This window comes from Maniola jurtina, chromosome Z (genome assembly GCF_905333055.1).
Source record: "Maniola jurtina chromosome Z, ilManJurt1.1, whole genome shotgun sequence".
NCBI lineage: Eukaryota > Metazoa > Arthropoda > Insecta > Lepidoptera > Nymphalidae > Maniola > Maniola jurtina.
The window spans coordinates 4,720,312-4,743,786 of NC_060058.1; the positions used below are offsets into that span (position 1 = coordinate 4,720,312).

At 34.5% G+C, this 23,475-nt stretch overlaps 1 protein-coding gene across 3 annotated transcripts in view; it reads left to right on the top strand.

Annotated features, from left to right (window-relative positions):
* The window catches only part of LOC123880725 (general transcriptional corepressor trfA-like), an 89,769-nt gene that overhangs the window by 35,756 nt on the left and 30,538 nt on the right, over nt 1-23,475 (top strand). For all 3 annotated transcript variants that reach the window (XM_045929008.1, XM_045929009.1, XM_045929010.1), the window contains exons 9-11: nt 2,039-2,072; nt 18,408-18,550; nt 22,452-22,500. In XM_045929008.1, the coding sequence (XP_045784964.1) occupies nt 2,039-2,072; nt 18,408-18,550; nt 22,452-22,500 (226 nt within the window). The remainder of the gene's footprint in view (nt 1-2,038; nt 2,073-18,407; nt 18,551-22,451; nt 22,501-23,475) is intronic.

Here is a 23,475-nt window from a genome sequence, read left to right on the forward strand (position 1 = left end):
CAGAGATCAGATTAGTGCGTAAGCAATATCCGAATTCAATCCGAGTTTTTCATATCCGTATTTTGACGGATTCGGATCGGATGAGTGCGTAACCGCTCTTACGTATTTAAAGTGAAGACTTAAAACTACGATTCTTTGGTCACATACTTTGGCGCTGTCTCTTTTACTTTCGTGCGTTTTGTATCTTCTGTCTAATTCATCACCGAGTACAAATTTTATACGCCATGCACCTACTCGTAGTTTGAACGTATTGTATCTATTATATGAAAAAAATGGATGGATTATGTAGTACTAACTGTATGTTTGCGTCATTTTTAAGATGATAAGATTTCCAAAGCTTATCGGTCAACGATACCATGATATTAACGTACCTACATTTTACTTTACAAATAAGGATAATGTTTTAATTTATAATCGGGTTAAGATTGTTTAATCTACTACTGCCATTCGTTTTCTACCGGTAATCCATAAAATTCCTTAGTGCAACGCTACTAATCCTATGAGATCCCTAAAATCTCTACTCGAATTTTCCTATAGATCTTTCTACAGATTACGATTTTCAAATTATTTCTTGAAAGTGGCCCGTATATCGTTTAATGGTAGACCCTTTTTTAAAGTAAAAAAATTGTTTTGCAATAGAAAATAGAGTAATTTTAAAATACGGTCGTACAAAATGTACAAAGTTCGAAGTTCAGCGAGAAAAAAAATGTAATGCTTGATCATATTTCTGTCGAAGTTATATCGCTATGCCTCCGCGTCTTGTCTACTTAGATCTTTAGCTATTTGCGTCGTAATGCTCGTGGCTGAAGGGCGCAATATCGGGGGTGTTTTCGTACTAAAATAATGTGGCGGGCTTCCATACCAATTGTTATAAAGATTCTCATACAAAATCAATGGCGTCGATTATGATTTTTTCTCTCAACCAAATTTAGTGTATCTGTATTTTTTTCTTTTAATATTGCTGAAAAGACAAAATGTATTTTAAATTAACAACTTAAGTTTTAGGGCCATTCTACTTTAAACAGTATGTGCGTGATTGGTACCTAAAGTTACGAGGTGATACGAATACTCTAAAATTTTGTTGTCCGAATCAGTACCAATATCACACTAATACCGCAGAATGCACTCACTATACACTATTTTATGCTGGAAAAACTTTTCGTAATCACATTATAAGTTGCGATGTAAATTGGAAATTCATATTTACAAGAATAGTAATAATTATTTTTATCAGTAGGTATGGTTTGTAAAATTGATACACAATAATTGCTTGAGAGGTAATAAACATTTCACGAACAATTATCACGACTTGTAGTACCTAGGTGTTAATGGATCTTTGTTGTTTTACTTTAAATGTGGTATTTTTCACATTAGGTGTACATTTGTTCTATTCGGTATACTTAAAAGCATTACCTATTTCAAAAATGTTGTAATACCTTGCAGACTACAACAAACACCCTGTGGCCGCACCGAAATGGCATAAGCCGAGAGTTGCCCTTAAGAGGGGTCTCTCCGTCACTCGCTCCATACAAACGTAGTTCCGATTTCATTTGAATATTAAGCAACCAAAAGCCCTGTTAATGATAAAATACTACTATCCTATCACTGAGTATGTAGGTACGATAGCATTGCTATGTTAAATTTGACTGTTCAATAGTAATACAATAGTTTCTTATAAAATTTCCTAAATAGTTAATAAGTAATACTTTTGGACAAAATTAAGCCTTTTTGGTCGTTAAAAAGGTATTTTTGTTAAAAATTGAAATATAGCTAACTAGTAGAGCTTGCGTACGAAAGGATATTTTTAATCCCCTATGCAGAGGGGTGTTAAAAGTTTGACTGCTTTATCTGTCTTTGGCATCGTAGCGTTTAAATGGAAGGACTGATTTAAATACTGAAATTTAATGTCAATTTTGAAATATTTTTAATTATTTTATTCAATTACTTTTTTTTATCAAAAGTTTCACAATCATGATCGTGCACTTTCATCTGCTTTTTGTTTTCTTTTGGTTATTTATTTTTGTTTATTTTATTACAGAAGGCGCAAGCTCAGCATCAACACCATACTCCAAGTAAGTCCAAATTAGTTTTTAAACTAACAATAAAATTGGCAAATATTTTATTTTCAGGGTTCCGTACTTCAAAAGGAAAAACGGAACCCTTATAGGATCACTTTGTTGTCTGTCTGTCTGTCCGTCCGTCTGTCCGTCCGTCCGTCCGTCGTGTCTGTCAAGAAAACCTATAGAGTACTTCCCGTTGACCTAGAATCTAGAAATTTCGCAGATAGGTAGGTCTTATAGTACAAGTAAAGAATAAATCCGAAACCTGTGAATTTGATTTTTACATCATTGAAAAAATAAATTAAAATGGGTTTTTTTCAAAGTAAGATAACTATACCAAGTGGGGTACCATATGTAAGGGCTTTATCTGTACATTCCAAAACAGATTTTTATTTAATTTTATGCATAATAGTTGTTGATTTATCGTGCAAAATGTCGAAAAAAAATACCCGAGTACGGAACCCTCGCTGCACGAGTCGGACTCGCACTTGGCCGGTTTTTTTGCTAGTAATATAAATACTTATAGGTAAATTATAATCTCTTCCCAAGTTATGCCCACACAACATACACACAATTTCTTATTTTATAATCGCTGTTTAGCTATTTATAGATGTACAAAGCCATTATTATATTCTGTTCTATATCTAGGACAATAGGTAGTTATAGTATAATTGTCATTTTTTATTAATAGAGTAACCTGACTATAGTTGTATAATTAGTTAATTGAAATTTTCTTTATTAGTTTCTACAAAAGCGGTGTTATTGAAAACTTACTTGCTGTCACTTAGTGAAATCGGTAGAATTTCAGCATTACGTGATTTAATTAAATTCAAAGTAATTTATTAAAAATCAATCAATTTTTAAAAAAGCAAAAAAAATGTAATGGTGACAATTAACTTAAAACTTAAGCTACGAGGGTTCCAAACGCGCTCTGGTCTGAGAAGAGCCCACAACAAACTCAGCCGAGTATTCTTTTTATTATCAGTTATCAGTATACCACCACCATTTCACAATATCAATTAAAGCTTATTAAAAGTATCAAAACTGTTGAAGCAACTCAATTCCAAGCTTTCATGTCATTTAAATAATCCTTTAGATTGTAGTAGGATTTTTCAATAGGTTTACGTTTTATGAAAATTTTAAGCCTGTTGAAAGACATCTGCAATATGTCTTCCGGGAGAGTAAATTTTATTGCTATGAGCAAAATAATAGCAGTAGTAGAAAAATGAATAGCAAGGATGACATTCTTGTTATTTCGTAGTGATTCTTGCATGCCGTATCAGTGTCATGTATAAGCTTGTCTATAAAGTAACTGTGGGTGTTTCTTTAAAATACCTAAGTACCTGTTTATTGTTTTAAAACTGATCGGTTAGTAGCAACGAAGTTCATAACTGTTGTTCAATGATTTTTACATAATGTGCCTCTTGAGTCCCTATGTACACTTTCGATCTTCCTCATCTGCGTCTTCACAAACTTGTCATGTGTGTTGAATTAAAATAAAACACATGAGTCCAAACTCGACACTTTTGCCACATGCCATTATGAAGTTTCCATGTTAGCCTCTCATAACCACGTGTATTGAAGTTTATTAAAACTAAACGTACTTTTCGTTAAATGAAAACATATAAGTACGTACAAACTCCACTATTCTGTCATAATATGCCTTTATGGGGTTTTCTAACCCACCATCCATATCCATCTTCAGGCTCTTGTCATCGTCTTTTAAAAAAATACCTGCTACACATGTAGTCATAGCTGTGATAGCCTTGTGGTTAGGACGTCGGCCTCCTAGTCGGAAGTCGTGGGTTCGACCCCGGGCACGCACCTCTAATTGTGGAGTTATCTGTGTTTTAACAGGGCCCTCTCCGCCACTCGTTTCCACTCGTTTCATACAATCGTAGTTCCAATTTCATTTGAATAATAAGCAACCAAAGTCCATGAAATTTTGCAGACATATTCTAGAAACTAATATCTGTGTCTGTGGTGTTTTAGATTTTTCTAAAAATATGTAGTTTTAAAATTACAGGGGCTCAAAGATTTGTATGAAAATTTTAAGACCGCGTAACTTTGAAACCTTGTATTTTAACAGAAATCTGGAAAACCACAGACATAGATATTAGTTTCTAGAATATGTCTGCAAAATTTCATTGACTTTGCTTAATATTCAAATGAAATTGGAACTACGATTGTATGAAACGAGTGGAAACGAGTGACGGAGAGAGCCCTCTTAAGTAATTAAATATCACTTGCTTTAATAGTGAAGGAAAACATCGTTAAATACCCTTCTCACTCTGAGAGGATGGATCTCCTCTCAGAGTGAGAAGGGTATTTAACGATGTTCTCTGTAGTGAGCCGGCGATGGGTTGATCATAATGATGACCTACTTGTACTACCAAAAAAATGAGTCCAAATTCTACTGTTATTCTGTATGCCATCATAGTGTTCCAATGCCCCGATCACAGCTTCCTTCCACCATCAGAAACGGTCAATAGTACCATACCAATCGCCCATCCAAACCACAAACTACGCGATCTTGTAAAATGTAAAATTTTACAAACTCACGTATGAAACTACTTTTTTTCGTACGATGGGAAGTAACCGAAAAACTAGTTACCAATCTCGATGGAGAGACAACTTACAAACAATGCAACCTAACAAAAAGCTTTTGAAATACCTAGTGGAAGAGAGCAGAGAGAACCAAGAGTACCTACCTACCTAGCATGAAGATTACGTAAACGTGATAGATTGCGCCTGGATTGCATACTAAAAATTAACAGGTTAGCTGTACCTATATTAAAAATATTGCGACTTTTGGGATCCAAAATTATAAAGACAATGCCTTTCATATTTAATTTTAATTAAGTACTATTTTTGTTTATTATTAGGGTTCCGTACCTCAAAAGGATTAACGGAACCCTTATAAGATCACTTTGTTATCTGCCTGTCTGTCCGTCCGTCCGTCTGTCGCGTCTATCAAGAAAACCTATAGGGTACTTCCCGTTGACCTAGAATCATGAAATTTGGCAGGTAGGTAGATCTTATAGCACAAGTACAGGAATAAATCTGAAAACTGCGAATTTGTGGTTACATCATTTAAAAAAAATTAAAACGTGTTTCAATTTTCAAAGTAAGATAACTATACCAAGTGGGGTATCATATGAAAGGGCTTTCTTTACCTATACATCCTAAAACAGATTCTTATTTATTTTTATGTATATTAGTTTTTGATTTATCGTGCAAAATGTTGGAAAAATACCCGAGTACGGAACCCTCAGTGCGGGAGTCTGACTCGCACTTGCCCGTTTTTTTAAGTAAATATAATCCTTCTCACATTTTTGTTAAAAATCAGTTACCTACGCTAAAGACCCCTTATGCACTTTACCTACCTACGATTTGAAAATCAAAAGCATGTACCGCTAACTTTGTATTTCAGCCTAGACTGACTGTATTACCACGTTTCATATTCTGAAAGGAATAATTATCTCCTTTTGTGCTAGTGATGTATTGTTTTGTTGTAAACAGAGAGCTTGCCAATGTTGATTACAGCAGTTTCTATTGGGACTCTTTGCTGCCCGAATACCACAAACTTGCTACGTAATAAAATAATTATGGTCACGACACATAGAGTATTATAAAATCCTTACGCGACTCCTCTACGCGACTGAAAGTTGCCTCGCACCTCTCGGTGTGCCCCTCGTTCCCGCCTCTTTGCTTATTTATTTTACTAAGTTAGTATACCCACGGTCGCCGTGAGAGCGTGTCGTGTGGCGCACAATAACGTAACACACGTGAATAATAACGATAAAAAATGATGTATAAGCATTTATCAACAATGCAGCTGTGTACAGTGTCATCTTAAGTTCCCTTTTGGATTGTCAGTCAGTGATGCGCTGTTCGATCGAATCTCGATCTACTGTGGTGTGTTTACGTTTTGGCATGAGCACATGTGCGTTTAGTGATATTTGGCGCAATGCCGCAGTAAATAAATGACGCCGTGCACACTTTTAATAATAATTAATTACTATAATTCACAAGGAAATTATTACAGAAATAAATAATAATATTAAGTTTTGGTGCACTCTATCGCAAATAGCTTATTTTATTGCTAATTAAACAGCGATAATAACAGCTATAATCGAGGACCTGTGAGACCAGTATTATTAATTTTAATAAATTCTATTCTAATATAAACTTTTTAAAACCATTAAATGAATAGGTGACGATTATCATTTTGGCTATTCTCGTGATAGAAATCAAAAATATATTTACTAAGGGGTATTTCTTTTATATTTGTAACTTAATTGCATATCACTGGAAATGCACACTTAACAACAATTCAAATATGTTACAATTTAAATCATAGTAGGTTATGAAAAGGTAACTATTTTTTGCAGTTTTATAGGGCACACCTACAATAATAATATAATTAACAAAATTAACAGAAGCCACCAATATTAAATAATATAAAACTAATAAATCATTTACTTGAATATCAGTGATAAGTAATTATTGCAATCATTATTATGTATGATAATTACGAAAAAAAAAGAAAAGTAGGTACCTAACTAGGTACTTAGTGGTGCATAATGTCATCATTGTTAAAAATGAATTTTACTTTGTAAAAGTGATTGCCTTTCTGCTTAATTTATATCAATTATTTACTAGGTACGTAACCATTTACTGATACACAATGATTGCTTTTCAATTTATCCATAATTACGTACACTATGCTTCAAGCATCTTTTTCCGGTATTTGGCACCAATGCCAAAACGTTGAAGCATTTGGCAGTGTTATAGGTACTATCAAAATGTATTTTATTTATTATAATTATTTCAAAGTTAACTTCGTTAAAAATAATTACACTAAAATGGTGCATCATTGTAAGAATTTATTTTGTAAAAATTGCTACGTGGAATGGTGCTTTAACCTCACTATTTTATTTAACGCTTTGATTGTAATAATAATTGTGCGCTGACCTCTGTTCGCATCGGCTGTCGTCGACTAGTCCGAGAAGCTTTAATTTAATCCACCGTTAGAACCTGTTTGTTACCTAATGCTTATCAGTCAATCATTCATTTAACAATTTTGTTCTGAACGCCCTTGATGCAAATCAATTGACCTCGTAGATGATCAGCCTGAAGGGAACGGAACTTTCGATAAATTTGTTGTCATATCTATTTTATAGGTCAGGTATTTTATCGTAGATCTATAATAATAAATATTATTTTATCAACGAAAATTGACGATAGAGAATGCGCGGAAAAAATATTATAGTTTTTAAATGACTCCAAAAAATAAGATCCATAACTCCGTAAAATCTGAAACAATTTCAATTATTCTTTTTTCGTTTGAAACAACACGTCCTAAGTTTGATCCCATTTAAATTGAGTGAAGAGCTAATATAAAATAACAGTGCTTAGTGCATATCATAATACTATAACAAATTGATATCGGTTGTTTATTTTTTCTAATCCGATTGTTCTAGATAGGAGATAATTTAAGATCATTAATTATTTTATTTACTTATATTTATAAAACGTATAGATCATTTTTGTTACATTCAGTGACACAAAAACCAGCCATTTACATTTGCGTAGCTAGTTATTTTAGAAATATTCAACGGATGAAATCGATTTTAAATGGGATAGGTACCTTGTAGACATCCTTTATGCCCTTATCTTTATCTGTAGCTTTTTTCATACAAATATATATGAAACTTCTACTGGTTGAAAACTATTTTGTTTACTAAATGCACTGATTCGGTAAGTTGCGTCAACGTCTTCCAAATCCTAAAATCTTTCTTAGAACAATATTATGAAATTCATGAGACCTCCCGTACCAATCCAAATTAATAATCACTAGATCACATCAATAATAATAAGTTAATACATCGACGAAACATACCTACATAAAAATTAATACATCCATATTGGCTGTATTATTGAAAATGTCCCCTGCAACGTAGTTTTGCTTGATAGAGATCTTGTTTGCCACCAATTTGTTTTATTACAGTAGCTCTATGTTTTAATTAAATTACGGAGAGTGAATTAATTTTTTACGCTTATCCGTTATTGTTTTATTGCTTGGTGTACTTTACTGTAGCGGTAAATAAAATAATTGCTGCGGAATATTGGAATGACGAGGCGAAGGTGAGGACTTCCCAAGTGAATTTAAAAGGACGAGGCGTCTCCCAACCGAGTACAAATTTTCATTCAACTGCCAGCAGTGTTTTTCTATTTTTGAAATTTTGAAAAAATGCGCATTCAATCTTTATAATTTCTTTGTTTCTTTGCTATAATATAACCATTTTTAACTGACTTCGAAAAAAGGAGGAGGTTCTCAATTCGTCGGAATCTTTTTTTTAATCATAATGAATACATATCACATGTCGCTCATTTGCGACAAGGATGTCATAACTCAAATAACACGATTTTTTAGCTAATTATACTACCATACTCAGAAAAAAATCTAGTTTTTGCTACAAAAACGTCGTTTCTCTGAGTGGCAAGATATAGCATACTTAAAATAAACCTAATTCATTTAGTGTGCATTTAAAGAACTTCGTTACCAGTGAGTATGAAACTGTCTAGCAATTTCTACTCATAGACTTGCATAGACCTATAATACCCTGTTGGAAATTGTTGGCGTGCGGACAGTAAAGATCCGATTACCGTTTTGTTTTCTTAGTAATGAAGCAATATCCCAACAAGTGGGAGAAAAGTATATTTTATTTATTCATTCTTCTTTTATAAAATCCGTTCATCAAACTATCGTATTTTCGGGCCGCTAAACACGTTTTGCCCGTAAAACCTTCCGGGTAAGAGCCTTTTGTGCATAATATGTCTATTGACACCCGTCTTTTTGCGACGCGACTGCATTCAGGTATCTGCAAAAGGTATACTATCGTTTACCTGCGAAAGTCATTATAGGTTTTTGTTGTCTATTTTCTAGTTAGCTCTTTACAGAATCTGTTTCCAAACAGATGCAGGTAAACACTCGACATGTTTTATAAAGTAGGCCTAATTAGGTACATAAATAAATTAAAAAACCTAAATAAATATAAATTTTTATACTGACTTTTTCTTATAAATATAATTAGATATATATATTTTAACCTACATTTTCTTACGACAACAATCGCATGGAGTTAGGTTTTTAAAATCCTGTGGGATTTCTTTAATTTCCGGGATAAGTAAATTATCCTCGTAGTAAGCTTTGATCAAATCGTTTGAGTAGGTACCTACGTACCGTAACGTACTACGTAGTGTAACTAACAAAAAACAGATACTTTCTGAATTATTATAGGTATTTAATTCAAATCCGATTTTTTTTTCTAAATGCAGGTAACTTATTGAATTTAATGTCTCTGTTGAACTAATCGTTCAAGAAAAGAGATAAAATGTGGTAAAAGACTTCCAACTATGTATATAGTGTGATTTTCACCCTTCTTTTGCCAGTTGTTAGTGTGATGCTACATAAAGGCTATGATATATAAGTACATTAAGGCCGTTTGCCTATTTAGGACTAAACAACTATAACTATTTCTATAGCAATGTCAGATTACTTAAAGACTGAAGGATTACATACTATCTATTTCCTACTTTTGATTTATATATATTATGTTCTCTACATCTACATACATTTTACTTAAATTCATAGTATTTAGAAATTATAGTAAACATACCAATAAATAATAATACAAATAAAAAATACAGGTAGGTACATAGGTGCATAAGAATGCTGGTGTTGGCATATTTTTTGTCACATTTAGGTAAAAATACCTGCGACTTGTTGATTGTTTACAGGTCGAAATGGGGCTAGGTATTTGTACCACATGATTAAGAATATACCAATCTATGTATATGCTCTACTTTGTGATATCATCAAAATTAAAACGTGCAATACAAAAAAGTAGTACAATATTATTTTATAATATTAATTTGGTTGTTATTTGACAAATACAAAAAGAAAGAAAAATGTTTTTCTATGTTGGCGGTTTTGGATTTTTACACAAACGGGTATAGTACCTATACCCAAGTTTAGATTTTGGAATCAATTTCAAAATCCGTTTTTAGAAATCGATTTCAGAAACGGCCTGCTATAAGTAGGAATAATCTATTATGAATTACATATTATAGGTAGTAGGTACTGCGTCGCAATGGATTTATATAAGCCAACGAAGAACGCAACAGAGGTAACAATCTAAATTAGGTCTTATTACTTCCTGGTGTAGTTCTATGGTTCAATGAACAATTTTTTCAGCCAAGAGACCGCCGAAATTCAAATTCGCTTTATCCTTTTCACTCTGCCGAACCCTTGCTTAGTTGGAGAAGGAAGCGAAGCTTACTGGTTTGTGCGTAGCAAACGATTACTCGATTTGATTAGGGTTTGGATTTGGATTCATTGCTTGGTTTGCGTACCTACGTCGTCGTGTCGAGTATCGCGAGGTATTTTGACTAGGTAGGTATTAGAGATTTGGTGTAATCGGTTTGTCTAGTTTAGATCATCGATACTAATCGATTTCTAAAAGAAATCGGATTTTAGTTTTGATATTTTACTGTTTTATTCCTTAAATATGTTCATTTTCTCAGAAAGTATCCCGTTTTCCGCTAATTAATAGTTCGCGCACAAAAATAATGAAAGTTAGTTTCTAGCTTTCTCGAAATTTGTTATTGCTTATTACCCACTTGACGTTTCACTTTTCTTATTGAATAAAGAAAAAAAAATTAATTAAAGCCTACCATTGCTGACTAGCTTTTGTTCCCATAGAGATTATTTTAAAAATCATCCCTTTCTTATCTCAAAAAAAAATACCTCGTAGTCTAATGAAATAGTTATCTTGATAATCACGGTTTCCCTATGCGAAGATTATGCCGGACAACTGTGGAGTAAAGTAAAGTTTTAGAAATGTGTATATAGGTTTCGATAACGTGTAAATACCTGAGTAACGTAGTAAGTAAGAAAATTAGATAAGGATCATTTCGCAGGTAGCATATGAAAAATCATCTGGAAAACTTTTCATATGTACTTAGCTACCTATCTTATATAAAGTAGCCTGCGAAAAATCACGAAACAAAATCTCACAAACATTGAAAATTATTACGATTGATCCAGCCTTCTGTTTTAGTTTTCTTTGCACATGATCAATATCTAGTTCCTGAGCTAAGCTAAGACCTGACCTGAGCTAAGATGATAAATAGTTCGCGAGTGAGAACACTCGCATCACTTACCTACGGTTAGAATTTAGAGTGGAAAAAACATCGTTAAATTTAATGTAGCGAACAATTTTAGTACTAGGTACCGAAAAACGAGCTGTTGTAGCAAGCGATTGTAAGCGCGAAAATTAAAAAATAATTTTTCGTGAAAAATCACTGAAAAAAATATTGATTTCATCCGTTGAAAACGAAGTAAAAGTAGGAATAAAACCTATACTGAGCAGCGGCCTTTGTCCACTATGGAAGTCTATAGGTACTTGATGACGAACAAGAACTGATGTGATGAACTTTTAAATACATAATCATATGAGATTAATTCATTCAACTTAAAATGATGTGTCAAGAATTATATTCTTGTGCCACTGAGCTTGATTTTGGTTCATCTGGTTTGAAGGTGACCCCTTACGCGCATGCGTCTTATCTAATAAAATAATTTACCCGCATTCATCTCAAGGTCGACCATCTTTTCCCTCTTTGTCGCGTGAATGCATTCCGTAAATAGGATACTCTGACCTTCAAGACCAACGATTTCAGAAAAGGAACCGGTTTTGATTTAACGAAGAGCCTATACCCTTATAAGGAAATGGCGAGCGTGGACTCGGCACTACTGTTACATAATAATCACCTTATTTTTATTTCTATTTTGTTGCGCCAGAACGACTTCCAAAACGTTTATAATGCCAATGTTGTGACCCTGAAATGTTGTTTACCTCGTAGAGGCGTTACGTTAATCTAATGGTCATTGCACTTGAACTATTTGAAATTAAGCATTTTAAATTATTATCACAAACATGGATATTTTATAACAGAAACGAGATTCGATTTTGAACAGCGCGATCATGTAAAGAGACGATGACATACGCGAAACTGAAAGTGCTGTGTTGAGTGCGGAAGTGTTAAATCAAAATGCATGGGATAACGCATTTTTTTCATAAACACCACTCGCGTGAATCTCCTCCTTCATTGGATAAGGACGACGGTTCGGACAGCTGGAGTTCCGCTCTAAGTTCAACTGACTCCCGTTCATCGCAGAATGACAATACTCCGTCAAAGGCAGTTCCTATCAATCGACGCTCATCATGTACGCATCGTAGTCAACGATCGAGTCCTTTGGAATTTGCGTCTAGTCCTAGAGATAGATATCCTAACTTTTCTAGTTATTTTCGGGACGTTATGGAAGGGCATAGACCTCAATCGCCCCATAGTTACCAACCTCAAAACGTCGATAGCAGAACAATGCGTTTGGAGGAAGAGAGATATCAAAGCTGTGTTAATGCTTATCGGACATCCAATTCGGATTACCGTCAGTTCGTATCACCTCTTTACAATGAAGTCATGGATGAGATACAAGAGAACGAGTACAGTAAATGTGAAAGATATGGTGAAATAAGTAGTTCAAAATTGTCGCATACCCCGTTTAAAAGTCGGTTTGATAATAAAAGTTTTGCGCAGAGGTTGACAGAAAACTTTCATAGTGATAAAGAACACAGCCATTCGACAGAGAGGAGGAGTTCTGCGTCTAGTGCGAGTGGTCAACGACACAAACATTCAATACAGGACTTAATAAGGACGTTTAGTAAAAAAGTGGGACACTGGCGGCACGACTCGGGTGAAGGTCGCCGGGGGTCGTGCGCTGTTCCTGTCAGTAGCCCCGCGCAGAAGGAAGAATTCCGCTCACGGTCAAAGTCACTAGATGCTGGTAAAGCGCACAAGTTATCCAAAAGAGCGGCCTTGGAAGATTGCGGAGCAACATATCAAATTTTTGAATCGATTCTCCAAGAAGGTAAGTAACTAATTAAATTTTTATAAATATTTATGAACTTCGCGATGCGTCAATATAGCAATTTCCTGTGGATAGCTAAAACGGCAATTAACTCAATTTGCATAGTAACATATTAGGTAAGTATTTTCGAAATAACACTCAGATAATATGCTTGTAAGGTATGAGCTTACGAAGTACATTTTTAAACTAATTTTTTCATTACCATCACATATCAATACTTATGATATAACTCAAATTTTTTTTAAAAGATGGTTTTTATTTATTCAATCTCCAGATTTATTATTAAAGTGGGAAGTGAAACGATATAGCTACAGAGTCGCTGCCTCAAAGTTAAATAGAATAAGCGGCGTTCTTCTACATCATTTCCTATTTTATCCTCTAGGTCATATTTGTTTACGCCTAAGTACTCACTAGCAAGCGAGAACTTGGCTGACGAGAGCACCAATAGAAATTTATCGTTTTACTAACCATTGATATACTAGTTACTAAATACGTAACATTTTAGTAAAATTTTACGTGTATAACTAATAGAATCACATATGTACTTTGATATTAAGTTAGCTAGATACACAAAGTCGTACAGAAAGACAAACATACATTGTAGTATAAGAGCCATTTTAATATGCGACTTTCGATATGCCCTATAAATATACAAGTATACTACTGATACTACTGCTACTGATTCTGATGACAACTAAATTTTAAAGTATTCGCATCTCTTTCTTACCAATGTAGTGAAAAAAGAACATACAAACTAATTTGATTTAAAATTATATGTCAACCATCGTGGCTTTAGGTGCCGGTCGTGAGCATCTTGTCCGCAGAGTAGCGCTATTTAGGGCAGATTTTTCAACCGTCAAATAACTTTTATCCGATGATTAAATTTTGTTTTGACAGATTTCCAATACAAAAACTGTCAAAAGTTAAATCGTCAAAATTATTCCACAGTTATTTGACGATTGAAAAATCGGCCCTTAATTCAAAATTAATTTTTCGTCGTTTTTCAGCAACATTAAAAAAAAGATGCAGATATAATACAAATGTAGTTTAAAGAAAGATATTAGAATTGACGCCACTGACTACTTAATTTTAAGTAAAAATTAATATACTGAAGACTGATTGCTACCTTATACAAAATCATTAATTAAAAAAAAATCCTTAATAAATCGAATCGACTACTTATCTCCACCGAAATTTTCTTACCATAATATTTAAAACTATCATACAATACCAGAGTGAACTGCACAATACCTACTGCATTTTGCGATAAGTATTTTGATTTATGTCGGCGAGTAAACTGATACTTAGATTGGTTTTTTTAATCTATTTTACAATGATGTTAGAGTTTGTTCCAAGAATTTCATTTCCACGGCATTTTCCCTTTTCCGACTGTCTCGACAATTTATTTGATTTCCTACACGGTGGCTGATTGCGGAAACCATTCTGCAATTATTATTTGTAAGTAGGTACCTACTATTTTTTGATCTGAAACGTTAAAGTTTTAATGAATTCTGTGAAACAAATAAATTATCAGCGTGACGATCACAAAAATAAAATGCTACTTTTTAATACTAGTACGAAAGATGAACGTCATCATATTATACTTTATGAACGTTATTAATTTTTAACCCCCGACCCAAAAAGAGGGGTGTTATAAGTTTGACGTGTGTATCTATGTATCTGTGTATATGTGTATCTGTCTGTGGCATCGTAGCGCCTAAACGAATGAACCGATTTTAATTTAGTTTTTTTTTTTGTTTGAAAGGCCGCTTGATCGAGAGTGTTCTTAGCTATCATCCAAGAAAATCGGTTCAGCCGTTTGAAAGTTATCAGCTTTTTTCTAGTTACTGTAACCTTCACTTGTCGGGGGTGTTATAAATTTTTAATTTACACTTGTTGATATAGAAGACAGCTTGGAGGATGAAGCCGTAGAAAGAAAGAAATTGCACCTATCCCGATTAATTAGTAAAAAATATATGATAGAAAAAACTTGTCTTAAAACATTCTAGTACCTACCAAAAAAAAGCCTCAAGACACCAGCTGTGTGTTAGTATATATTTCAAATCGCATGAGTACATGATAAACTTTTAAATTCTTTTTAGTAAATGAATGACATTTGAATTATCGTCAAGATGATTAACCCTTTCTAAATATTCATTAAATCCATTAATATGCGGGGTCAATTTACACGTTTAACGAAGAAGGTCAAATAGACGCATACAGATCGGCTTTGCTTCGTAAACACTTTTTATTATTTTAAGTTTAGATTTATTTAATTTGATCATACTTCAATTAAGTATTTAAACGGATTAACCAATGAATTGAAGCCGTAGCCATAAAGTAATCAACATCATCATCATCAACTCATCACCGGCCCACTACTGAGAACGGGACCTCTGAATGAGAATGGTTTATTTAGAACAAAGGTACTCTGCTACCCTGCTCAAGTGTGGTAGACTTCACTTACCTTTGAGCACTATGGAGAATTCTCAGGCATGCAGATTTCCTCAAGATGTGGCCGATTTTCAATCGTCAAAAATTTTTACATGAGTAATTAAATTGAGGCTTGACATTTTTTCTATGGGAAATCTGTCAAAACGTCAAATTTATTCATTAGATAAGAGTTATTTGACGGTTGAAAATCGGCCCTATAACGCACATAACTCTGATTTAGAGGTACGTACTCGGGATCGGATCCCTAATCTCCCGAATAGAAGGCGGATGTCTTCACCACTCGGCTACCATAGCTCCAAAAATTCATACTTCCATACTAATATTATAAATGCGAAAGTGGGTCTGTCTGTCTGCTAGGTTTTCACGGCCCAACAGTTTTTATATTTACTTTTTATCCCAGAAACTCAGAGTTCCACGGCATTCTTAAAGGCCCGTCCGTTTAACCGATTTATATGAGATTTGGTACAGAAGTAGCTTGTATCCCGAAATCTGACATAGACAACTTTTATCCCGGAAAAACAAAAGAGTTCCCACGGGATTTTTAAAAAACCAAATCCACGTGGACGAAGTGGCGGGCATTATCTAGTTATTTATAATTGCTTAATCTTTCAATTAATACTCGTAATAGCTACGAGTCTATAGTATAGTTTCAATGGTTCTACAAATTGAATATCCATCTCACGTCCCTCACAACTAATTGATTGGTCTTGCAGCGTCAAATCAATGCCGTGTCAATGTACGGCCATTGCAAGAAAGAATTCAATGAATTCATTGGATTCATTCTTGCATTTGGTACGCTTGTATTTTATTTTATATTAAAAATGGGTGTAAAATGCCTGAAAAAATAATAATATATAAATATAAAATTCCTGCTTCACCCGGCGTTTGCATTCGGTAACTTTTCATCGTATGTTTCCTAACGTGCCCTAACTCACTGAGATCGTTGGCCTTGGCCTATCTAAAGATGGCCAACGATCTCAGTGAGCTAGGGCACGTTAGGGTCATGAAAACTTTAACATAATTTTTTTTTTAATTTTGTATGGAAATTTTTATAATTTTACTTCAGCATTGTATTTATCAGATCAAAGTAGCATGGGTACGTGTCGTCTTTATATACTAATTACCAAACATCCTGTATAACTGTATATAATTGTATCTAACTATTATAATTTCTATGTCCGTGTTCTGGTCGCAAAGCCAATTACATCATACGTAAATGTGTCGAAAAGTTGATTAGTTGAAAGACGCTAACCCAATTAAGACTTAATTCAATTATTCATGTGTACTTACTCTATTACTTCCATAGAAAATATAATCTAGGCTCTAATTTCTCATGTGAGAGCGAGTTATTACCAGCGTCAAGTTTTGAACACTAGCTGTTCGCTCTCCACTCTCTAGTTAAATCTTGACTTTTTATGAGTACCCATTTTCTAGACGTAGTTAATGATCATGCCCTCCTAGTCGTATCCGCTAACAACGACTCTTTAGAATGTGCTCTTTTGTGGCTTGCGATGCTTTAAACTAAAATAAAGTAGGTATGAGCTATTATATAATGTTATGATTAAAAACAAATATATTTTTGCATTGTATGACATAATTTTAATCATTACGTATCGCATAACCTCAAAATACCATAAAATCCGTACAGTGTTGAGATAAACAAGATTTTATTAAATTGTTTGCTCTCTTGTAAAAATTGGAATTTTTTTGCTTAACTAAAAACAGTAGGCTGAGCCAAGATAAATTCAAAGCTTTTATAGTCAAGTTTGCGATCATTAATTCTATATCTGGAGCATAAAGGCGGAATTTAATCACATTGTCGCCTAGGAAATCTAGTTACCACATGCTGTTAATGAACGATACTGAGAAGGTATAATGAACATCTCTTTAGGGTTCCCTAGTAAGGATCCCTGATAATTTCGCAATGTCCGCCTGTCCTTTCGTGGCTTAGCTCACACACTTCTACTGGAAAGCTGTAATTTGACATGTGTATATTACATACGTACGTAATTATATTATTTATATTATAAAGAGGTAAAGTCTAAAATGTGTTTGTAAGAATTAAGGTCTGGGACTAGTGACTACTGAACCGATTTTGAAAATTCTGTCAACAGTACAAAAGTTACCTTATTCCTGATTGGCATAGGCTATATTAAGTTTTTAACAAAACTAGAGATCCCTACAAAAATTGTAGTAATGTACCTACCCGTGCGGAGACGGGGCGGGTCGCTTGTACATAATAATCACGCCAAAAAAGTGGCAAAATAGAATCTTGAAAAAAAAAAATGTTTAGGGTAGTAGGTACCTGCAGAGATTTTAAGATAATTTTAGGTGATAAAATCTTTGAATCAGCATCTCTTTAAGTTTCACCTTGTTTTAACCATAATAGTGTCTAAGTTTTCATTTTATTTTATGACTCTTTTATCGGCGTCTGCCGTAGTGTTTACTGTCAAGCATAATGGAGAGCTGCACCTAACCAGAGTGCTTATTCTATTACTTCTATATATGTATACTAGTAGGTACTAGTACTACTAATATTATAAATGTGGAAGTCTGTCTGTCTGCTACCCTTTCACGACCCATCCATTCAACCGATTTTGACCTAACTAGGTACAGGTACCTTGCATCTCGGGGATGAATATTTGTTACTCTTCGTCTCACAAAATTAGAGTTCACGTGATTTTCAGAAAACCTAAATCCACTTAGCGGCATCATCTATTTGGCGAAGAAATACCATGCATTCTGGAAATATACGTAGGCTACCTACTCCGTGTAATGTCAAATAGTTCCCATGGGATATAGGGAATATTGGAATCCTAGTATGTATTGTATGGCTTAACTTGATTAGCATTTTTTGGACCATGAATATAGGTTATTATTATCTTTGTCAACAGGTGCACATTTGCGCCGTGCAGCATCGCAAGAGGCCGAGAAACGTCGCTCTTCGCTCGGCAATGTGCCCACCGCGCGCCATCGCGCGTCCGACGCCTTTCTCGATCCCCATCATGCGGCCATGTTGTTTCGAGACTCGAGAGGGGTGAGTAGTTAACTGGCGTAACCTTGAATAGTTGCAGTGACATCTGTTCCCTGCGTCGCCCACAGAAATTTAAATAACGTTATAGATATTGCATCGGGGCAGCGTGTTACCTATTTTTAGCATCTTCATAATTTTCATCATCGTCATCTCAATCCATGGTCGGCCCACTACTGAACACAAGTCTACTCTCATAATGAGAAGGGTTTAATGCTATAACTCACCATGATGTCCAAATGCGGATTGATCGACTTTACACAGCTTTGTAAAAATTATAGAGAACTGTCAGTCATTAAGTTTGTCACGATGTTTTTATTCAATGTTAAAACAAATGTTCAGCTACTTAAAATGAAAGTAACTCTAAAAAGTTAGAGGTGTGAACCTAACAAACCCTGGATCCCTCAAAGAGTAAAATGTACCTAATTAAAAATATCTACGAAATCCGTACGTAGTTGAAATTCCTCGGACACGTTACGAAGCGATTTGCTCTGCTAGGATATAGAACGCCCTTCCGGCATCAGTTTTCCCTTCCACTTTTAATATGGGTACCTTCAAGTCAAGAGTGAATAGGATACTTCTAGGCAAGCGCGCTCCATTTTAGGCTGCATCATCACTTGCTAGCAGGTCTGCCAAGCGCTTGCCTATAAGTTAAAAAAAAAAACATGTAATTAAAACATCGGTATGGGCCATTTCCATCGGAATCCTGGATATGATAGTTGGTGGTAGGGTAGCTAGGAATGGTAGCGTGGAAGCGCTGTAGCAGGGTTTCATACGGTGTTGAATCTAAGCAATAGTAGTTTAGTAAACTATTGTTAAATGTTAATGATGAGTCATAACGTACCTACTTGAAATAAACGGTTTTTTAAAATACATAATTACCTCTAGCATCCAAGGCGACGTCAATTACTATGCAAACTTTACAGGTGTTTTTAATTTTTTTTATTAAGGGGCATGAGACGGGCCTGCCCGCGAAATTCAAATTTTATTTGGTTTTTTACAATTTGTAAATTGTGAAAAAAGAAATTAATTCTAGAATCGACTATTCTCACAAATTAGTCGATACTAGAATTAATTTCTTAAACTGGACCCTTTCAAGTAAAGATTTTTATATAAACCTGTGAGGATGATACTGCCATTGTCGCAATTAAAATATCATAAGCCTATGTTGTCGTATTAATTTACAAATTGCGAAAAACCAAATTAAATTTGAATTTCGCGGGTAGGCCCGTCGCGTCGCTTCCACCTTAAGTTGCTTTGTTCATATAATAGCACTTCGTCAAAATCGGTATAATAACAGAATTTTGGTTACTTCTATTTGTTTGATAAAGTTGAAATTTTACAAACACGTGTGGTCTGGATGACAATAGATGCATGCTAATGCATCTCTGATGGTGGAGGTGTAAATTCGACATAAGAAATCTTTGAAGGCATGTGTCATACTTGTGTCATAATAGTCGAATTTGATCTCATTTGTTTAGTTTTCATGGGCATTTTACAAAAAAAAAAACAATGGCAAGAGCCTGATGATGAACATCGACGTTGGGAACGGAAACACTCTAATGGTTTATACGAGGGTGGACGAGATCGAGATGTTTGCATTTAACGAGCACACTACATTTGGTGCTTAATACATTAAACAGATTACCCTAAAACGCTTTTTTACATTTACCTTTTTCAATTACGGGCAGTGACGATTGCGTGCGACAAGCTCTCGCAACACACTCCTTTACCACTTCTATAACTTCTGAATTCTATGGCGATGCCAATGTATGACCTCTGCTGTACATGAGTGTAAAATCAATGCATCTATTATCTACAATGTTTTCCCAATCATAAATCACCATACCCATCATAACTTTTAATACCTAACTACTGGATTTGTATTACAATGTGTCATACGTTCTAGTCTAGATTGAATAGGCAACTTCTTCTAGGTTCTTAGGTTCCAGACAGTAACTAGGTAGATATACATTACAATATTAACATACTTACAGCTTTTAGTTTTCACGGGATGTCCTTTATTTTTTTTGGGAAATATTAAAGCCTTTGAGTAGTTGTTGTGCAAAGAAATAACAAACAAACGAATAGGTATTCGTTTGTTTGTCTCTTTCTAGGTAGAGTAGTTATAGAGTTATCCATTATAATATTATAAATGCGAAAGTGTGTCTGTCTGTCTGTCTATCTGTCTGTCTGTCTGTCTGTCTGCTACCTTTTCACGGCCCAACAGTGTAACCGATTCTGACGAAATTTGGTACAGGGTTAGCTTATATCCCGGGGACGGACATAGGCTATTTTTTATCCCGGAAAATCAAAGAGTTCCCGCGGGATTCCTAAAGACCCGTCCACTTAACCGATTTGTATGTTTAGTACCAAAGTAGCTTGCGTCCCTGTAATCGAAATAGGCATATCTTTATCCTGGAAGATCAAACAGTTTCCACGGGATCTATAAAAATCTAAATCCACGCTGACGAAGTCGGGGGCATCCTCTAGTAATTTTATAAGTTACAAGCTGATGCCCGCGACTTCGTTCCCGTGGATATAGGTTTTTAAAAATCCCGTGGGAACTCATTGATTTTCCGGGATAAAAAGTTGCCTATGTGTTAATCCATGGTATAATATATCTCCATTCCAAATTTCAACCAAATCCGTCCAATACTTTTTGTGTGAAAAAGTAACAAACATCCTTCCATACCTACATACATACAAACTTTCGCGTTTATAATATTAGTAGGATTTGTGGTTACCGAATGACACCATTACAACCTATCCCATTACATGTCAGAGTTAATAATTCACTCTTATAATATAATATACAAAGGTATTATCTACATTGGGGAAGAGGTTTTCATTTGAACTGGCAACGTTTCAATTAAACCGAAGCAAAAATAATATATTTTTACTATTTACCTGTAGGTACATAGTTATTATATGCACAGAAACGATTTATAGATTAAGTCAAACAAAGTTCTTAGATAAAATCTACCACTAACCGCAATGTACATGACGTAATAATATATTATAGTCAGTTCATAGTGTATATTCTATACAATGTATATTGTACTAGCATTCATATTATATGTTTTATCATAAATTCAATGTGTAGTGCATTGAACGCGGCTACAATTTGCCTTATAGTTAGTGGTTAGTCATAAAATTCAAGAATGGTCAGTTATGCGATCTAATCTAATGATTCATTTCATTTGTGATATTATCGTCTATTTTCATTGGGCTTTGACCTTAGAACCATATAGGTAGCTACCTATTGTTACACAAGAAAATGTTATAGCCAGGGAAATTAATCAAGAAACTGATAAGAAAGACGATTAGCTTTTTTTTAGAGGTTTGGGGTAATTGGGGTGCTTTGCCTGATTGGCGTTCCTTGTTCCATGGTTCGTACCGAGATGTGAAAACTGTGACCTTTTTAGATTTGATTGTCTCGCCTTTTTAACCCCCGACCCAAAAAGAGGGGTGTAATAAGTTTGACGTGTGTATCTGTCTGCGTGATCGTAGCTCCTAAACTAATGAACCGATTTTAATTTAGTTTTTTTTGTTTGAAAGGTGGCTTGATCGAGAGTGTTCTTACTATAATCCAAGAAAATCGGTTCAGCCGTTTGAAAGTTATCAGCTATTTTCTATTTACTGTAACCTTCACTAGTCAGGGGTGTTATAAATTTTTAATTTACATTTGTTTTCGTTTTTGTTTGTTTTAAATTCAAATTCAAAATATTTTTATATACAATTAGACTTTTACAAGTTCTTTTGAATCGTCAAAAGCATCTACCACTGGTTCGGAATGCCTTTCGTTTGTTTTTAGTATAAACAATAAAGGAAACTATACACTACAGTATAAATTAGAGCACGTTAAAAAATGGGTATAAAAATGATGTTTTGTTCATTGTTGCAGTTGCCGGTGGCTGATCCGTTTTTGGAAAAAGTCAGCCTATCTGATTTAGGTAAGTGTCTTCTGCTTTTTTATTTTGTTTATTGTATATTGTGTGGAAGTTTTTAGTAATACATAGGTATTCTGTGTTTGATATAGGTTCGTAATTTTTCAAATAATTTTAAACTATTGAGAGTCTACGTTGTAGAGGGAGACTTAATAAAATTAATGAATAATCTCAACTTTAATAAGGAACACTAGGAAGGATGCTGCAAAACAGCTTTAGAAATTCAAACAGAAAATAGATTGGTAAAATATACGAGTATAATGAGTAAAATTAATTAAACGAATAGTGGAACGAAGCATCCACTTTATACTAAGAGAATATAATTATTATATAGTAGAATTTGCGTTCTATTATATACTGTGTAATAATATTATGCTCGTGTATCGTGTCGTTGTGATTTTGCTTCCCCATACAATTTTAGTAAAATTATTTACATCAAACCTACAGTTAACTTGAAAGTTACATCAGTTTCAGGGTTCAAATTTTTTGAAGACCTCCCTTACGCACTGATGAGCGCTGTAAATTTATAAGTAGGCGGTCCCGAGTTCGATTTCAGATAGGGGCAAGAGTGGGAATTTGTAATTCTAAATTGTCTCTGGTCTGGTGGGAGGCTACGGCCGTGGCTAGTTACTACCATACCGCTAAGCGATCCAGCGTTCCGCTACGATGCCATGAATGAAACTGATAAGGGGTCTGGCTTAATAGAAACTCCGTTCATCTGCCATGTTCGTTCCGAGCCAGCCCACTTTCAACTTAGACTGCATCATCACTTACCATCATCTGAGGTTGCAGTCAAGGGCTAGCTTATAATGTAATAAAAAAAAGATACGAAAGTCTACATGGGAGCTATCGATTTTGTTTTAAACTAAAAGCCGGCCGTCAATGCGCTGTCGGAAGTGTGTAAATAGAAACAGTGCTTCGTCATGAGTCATGACCGAAAGGATTTAAAACCAAAATAGCTAGAACGGTCACGCTGAAGTG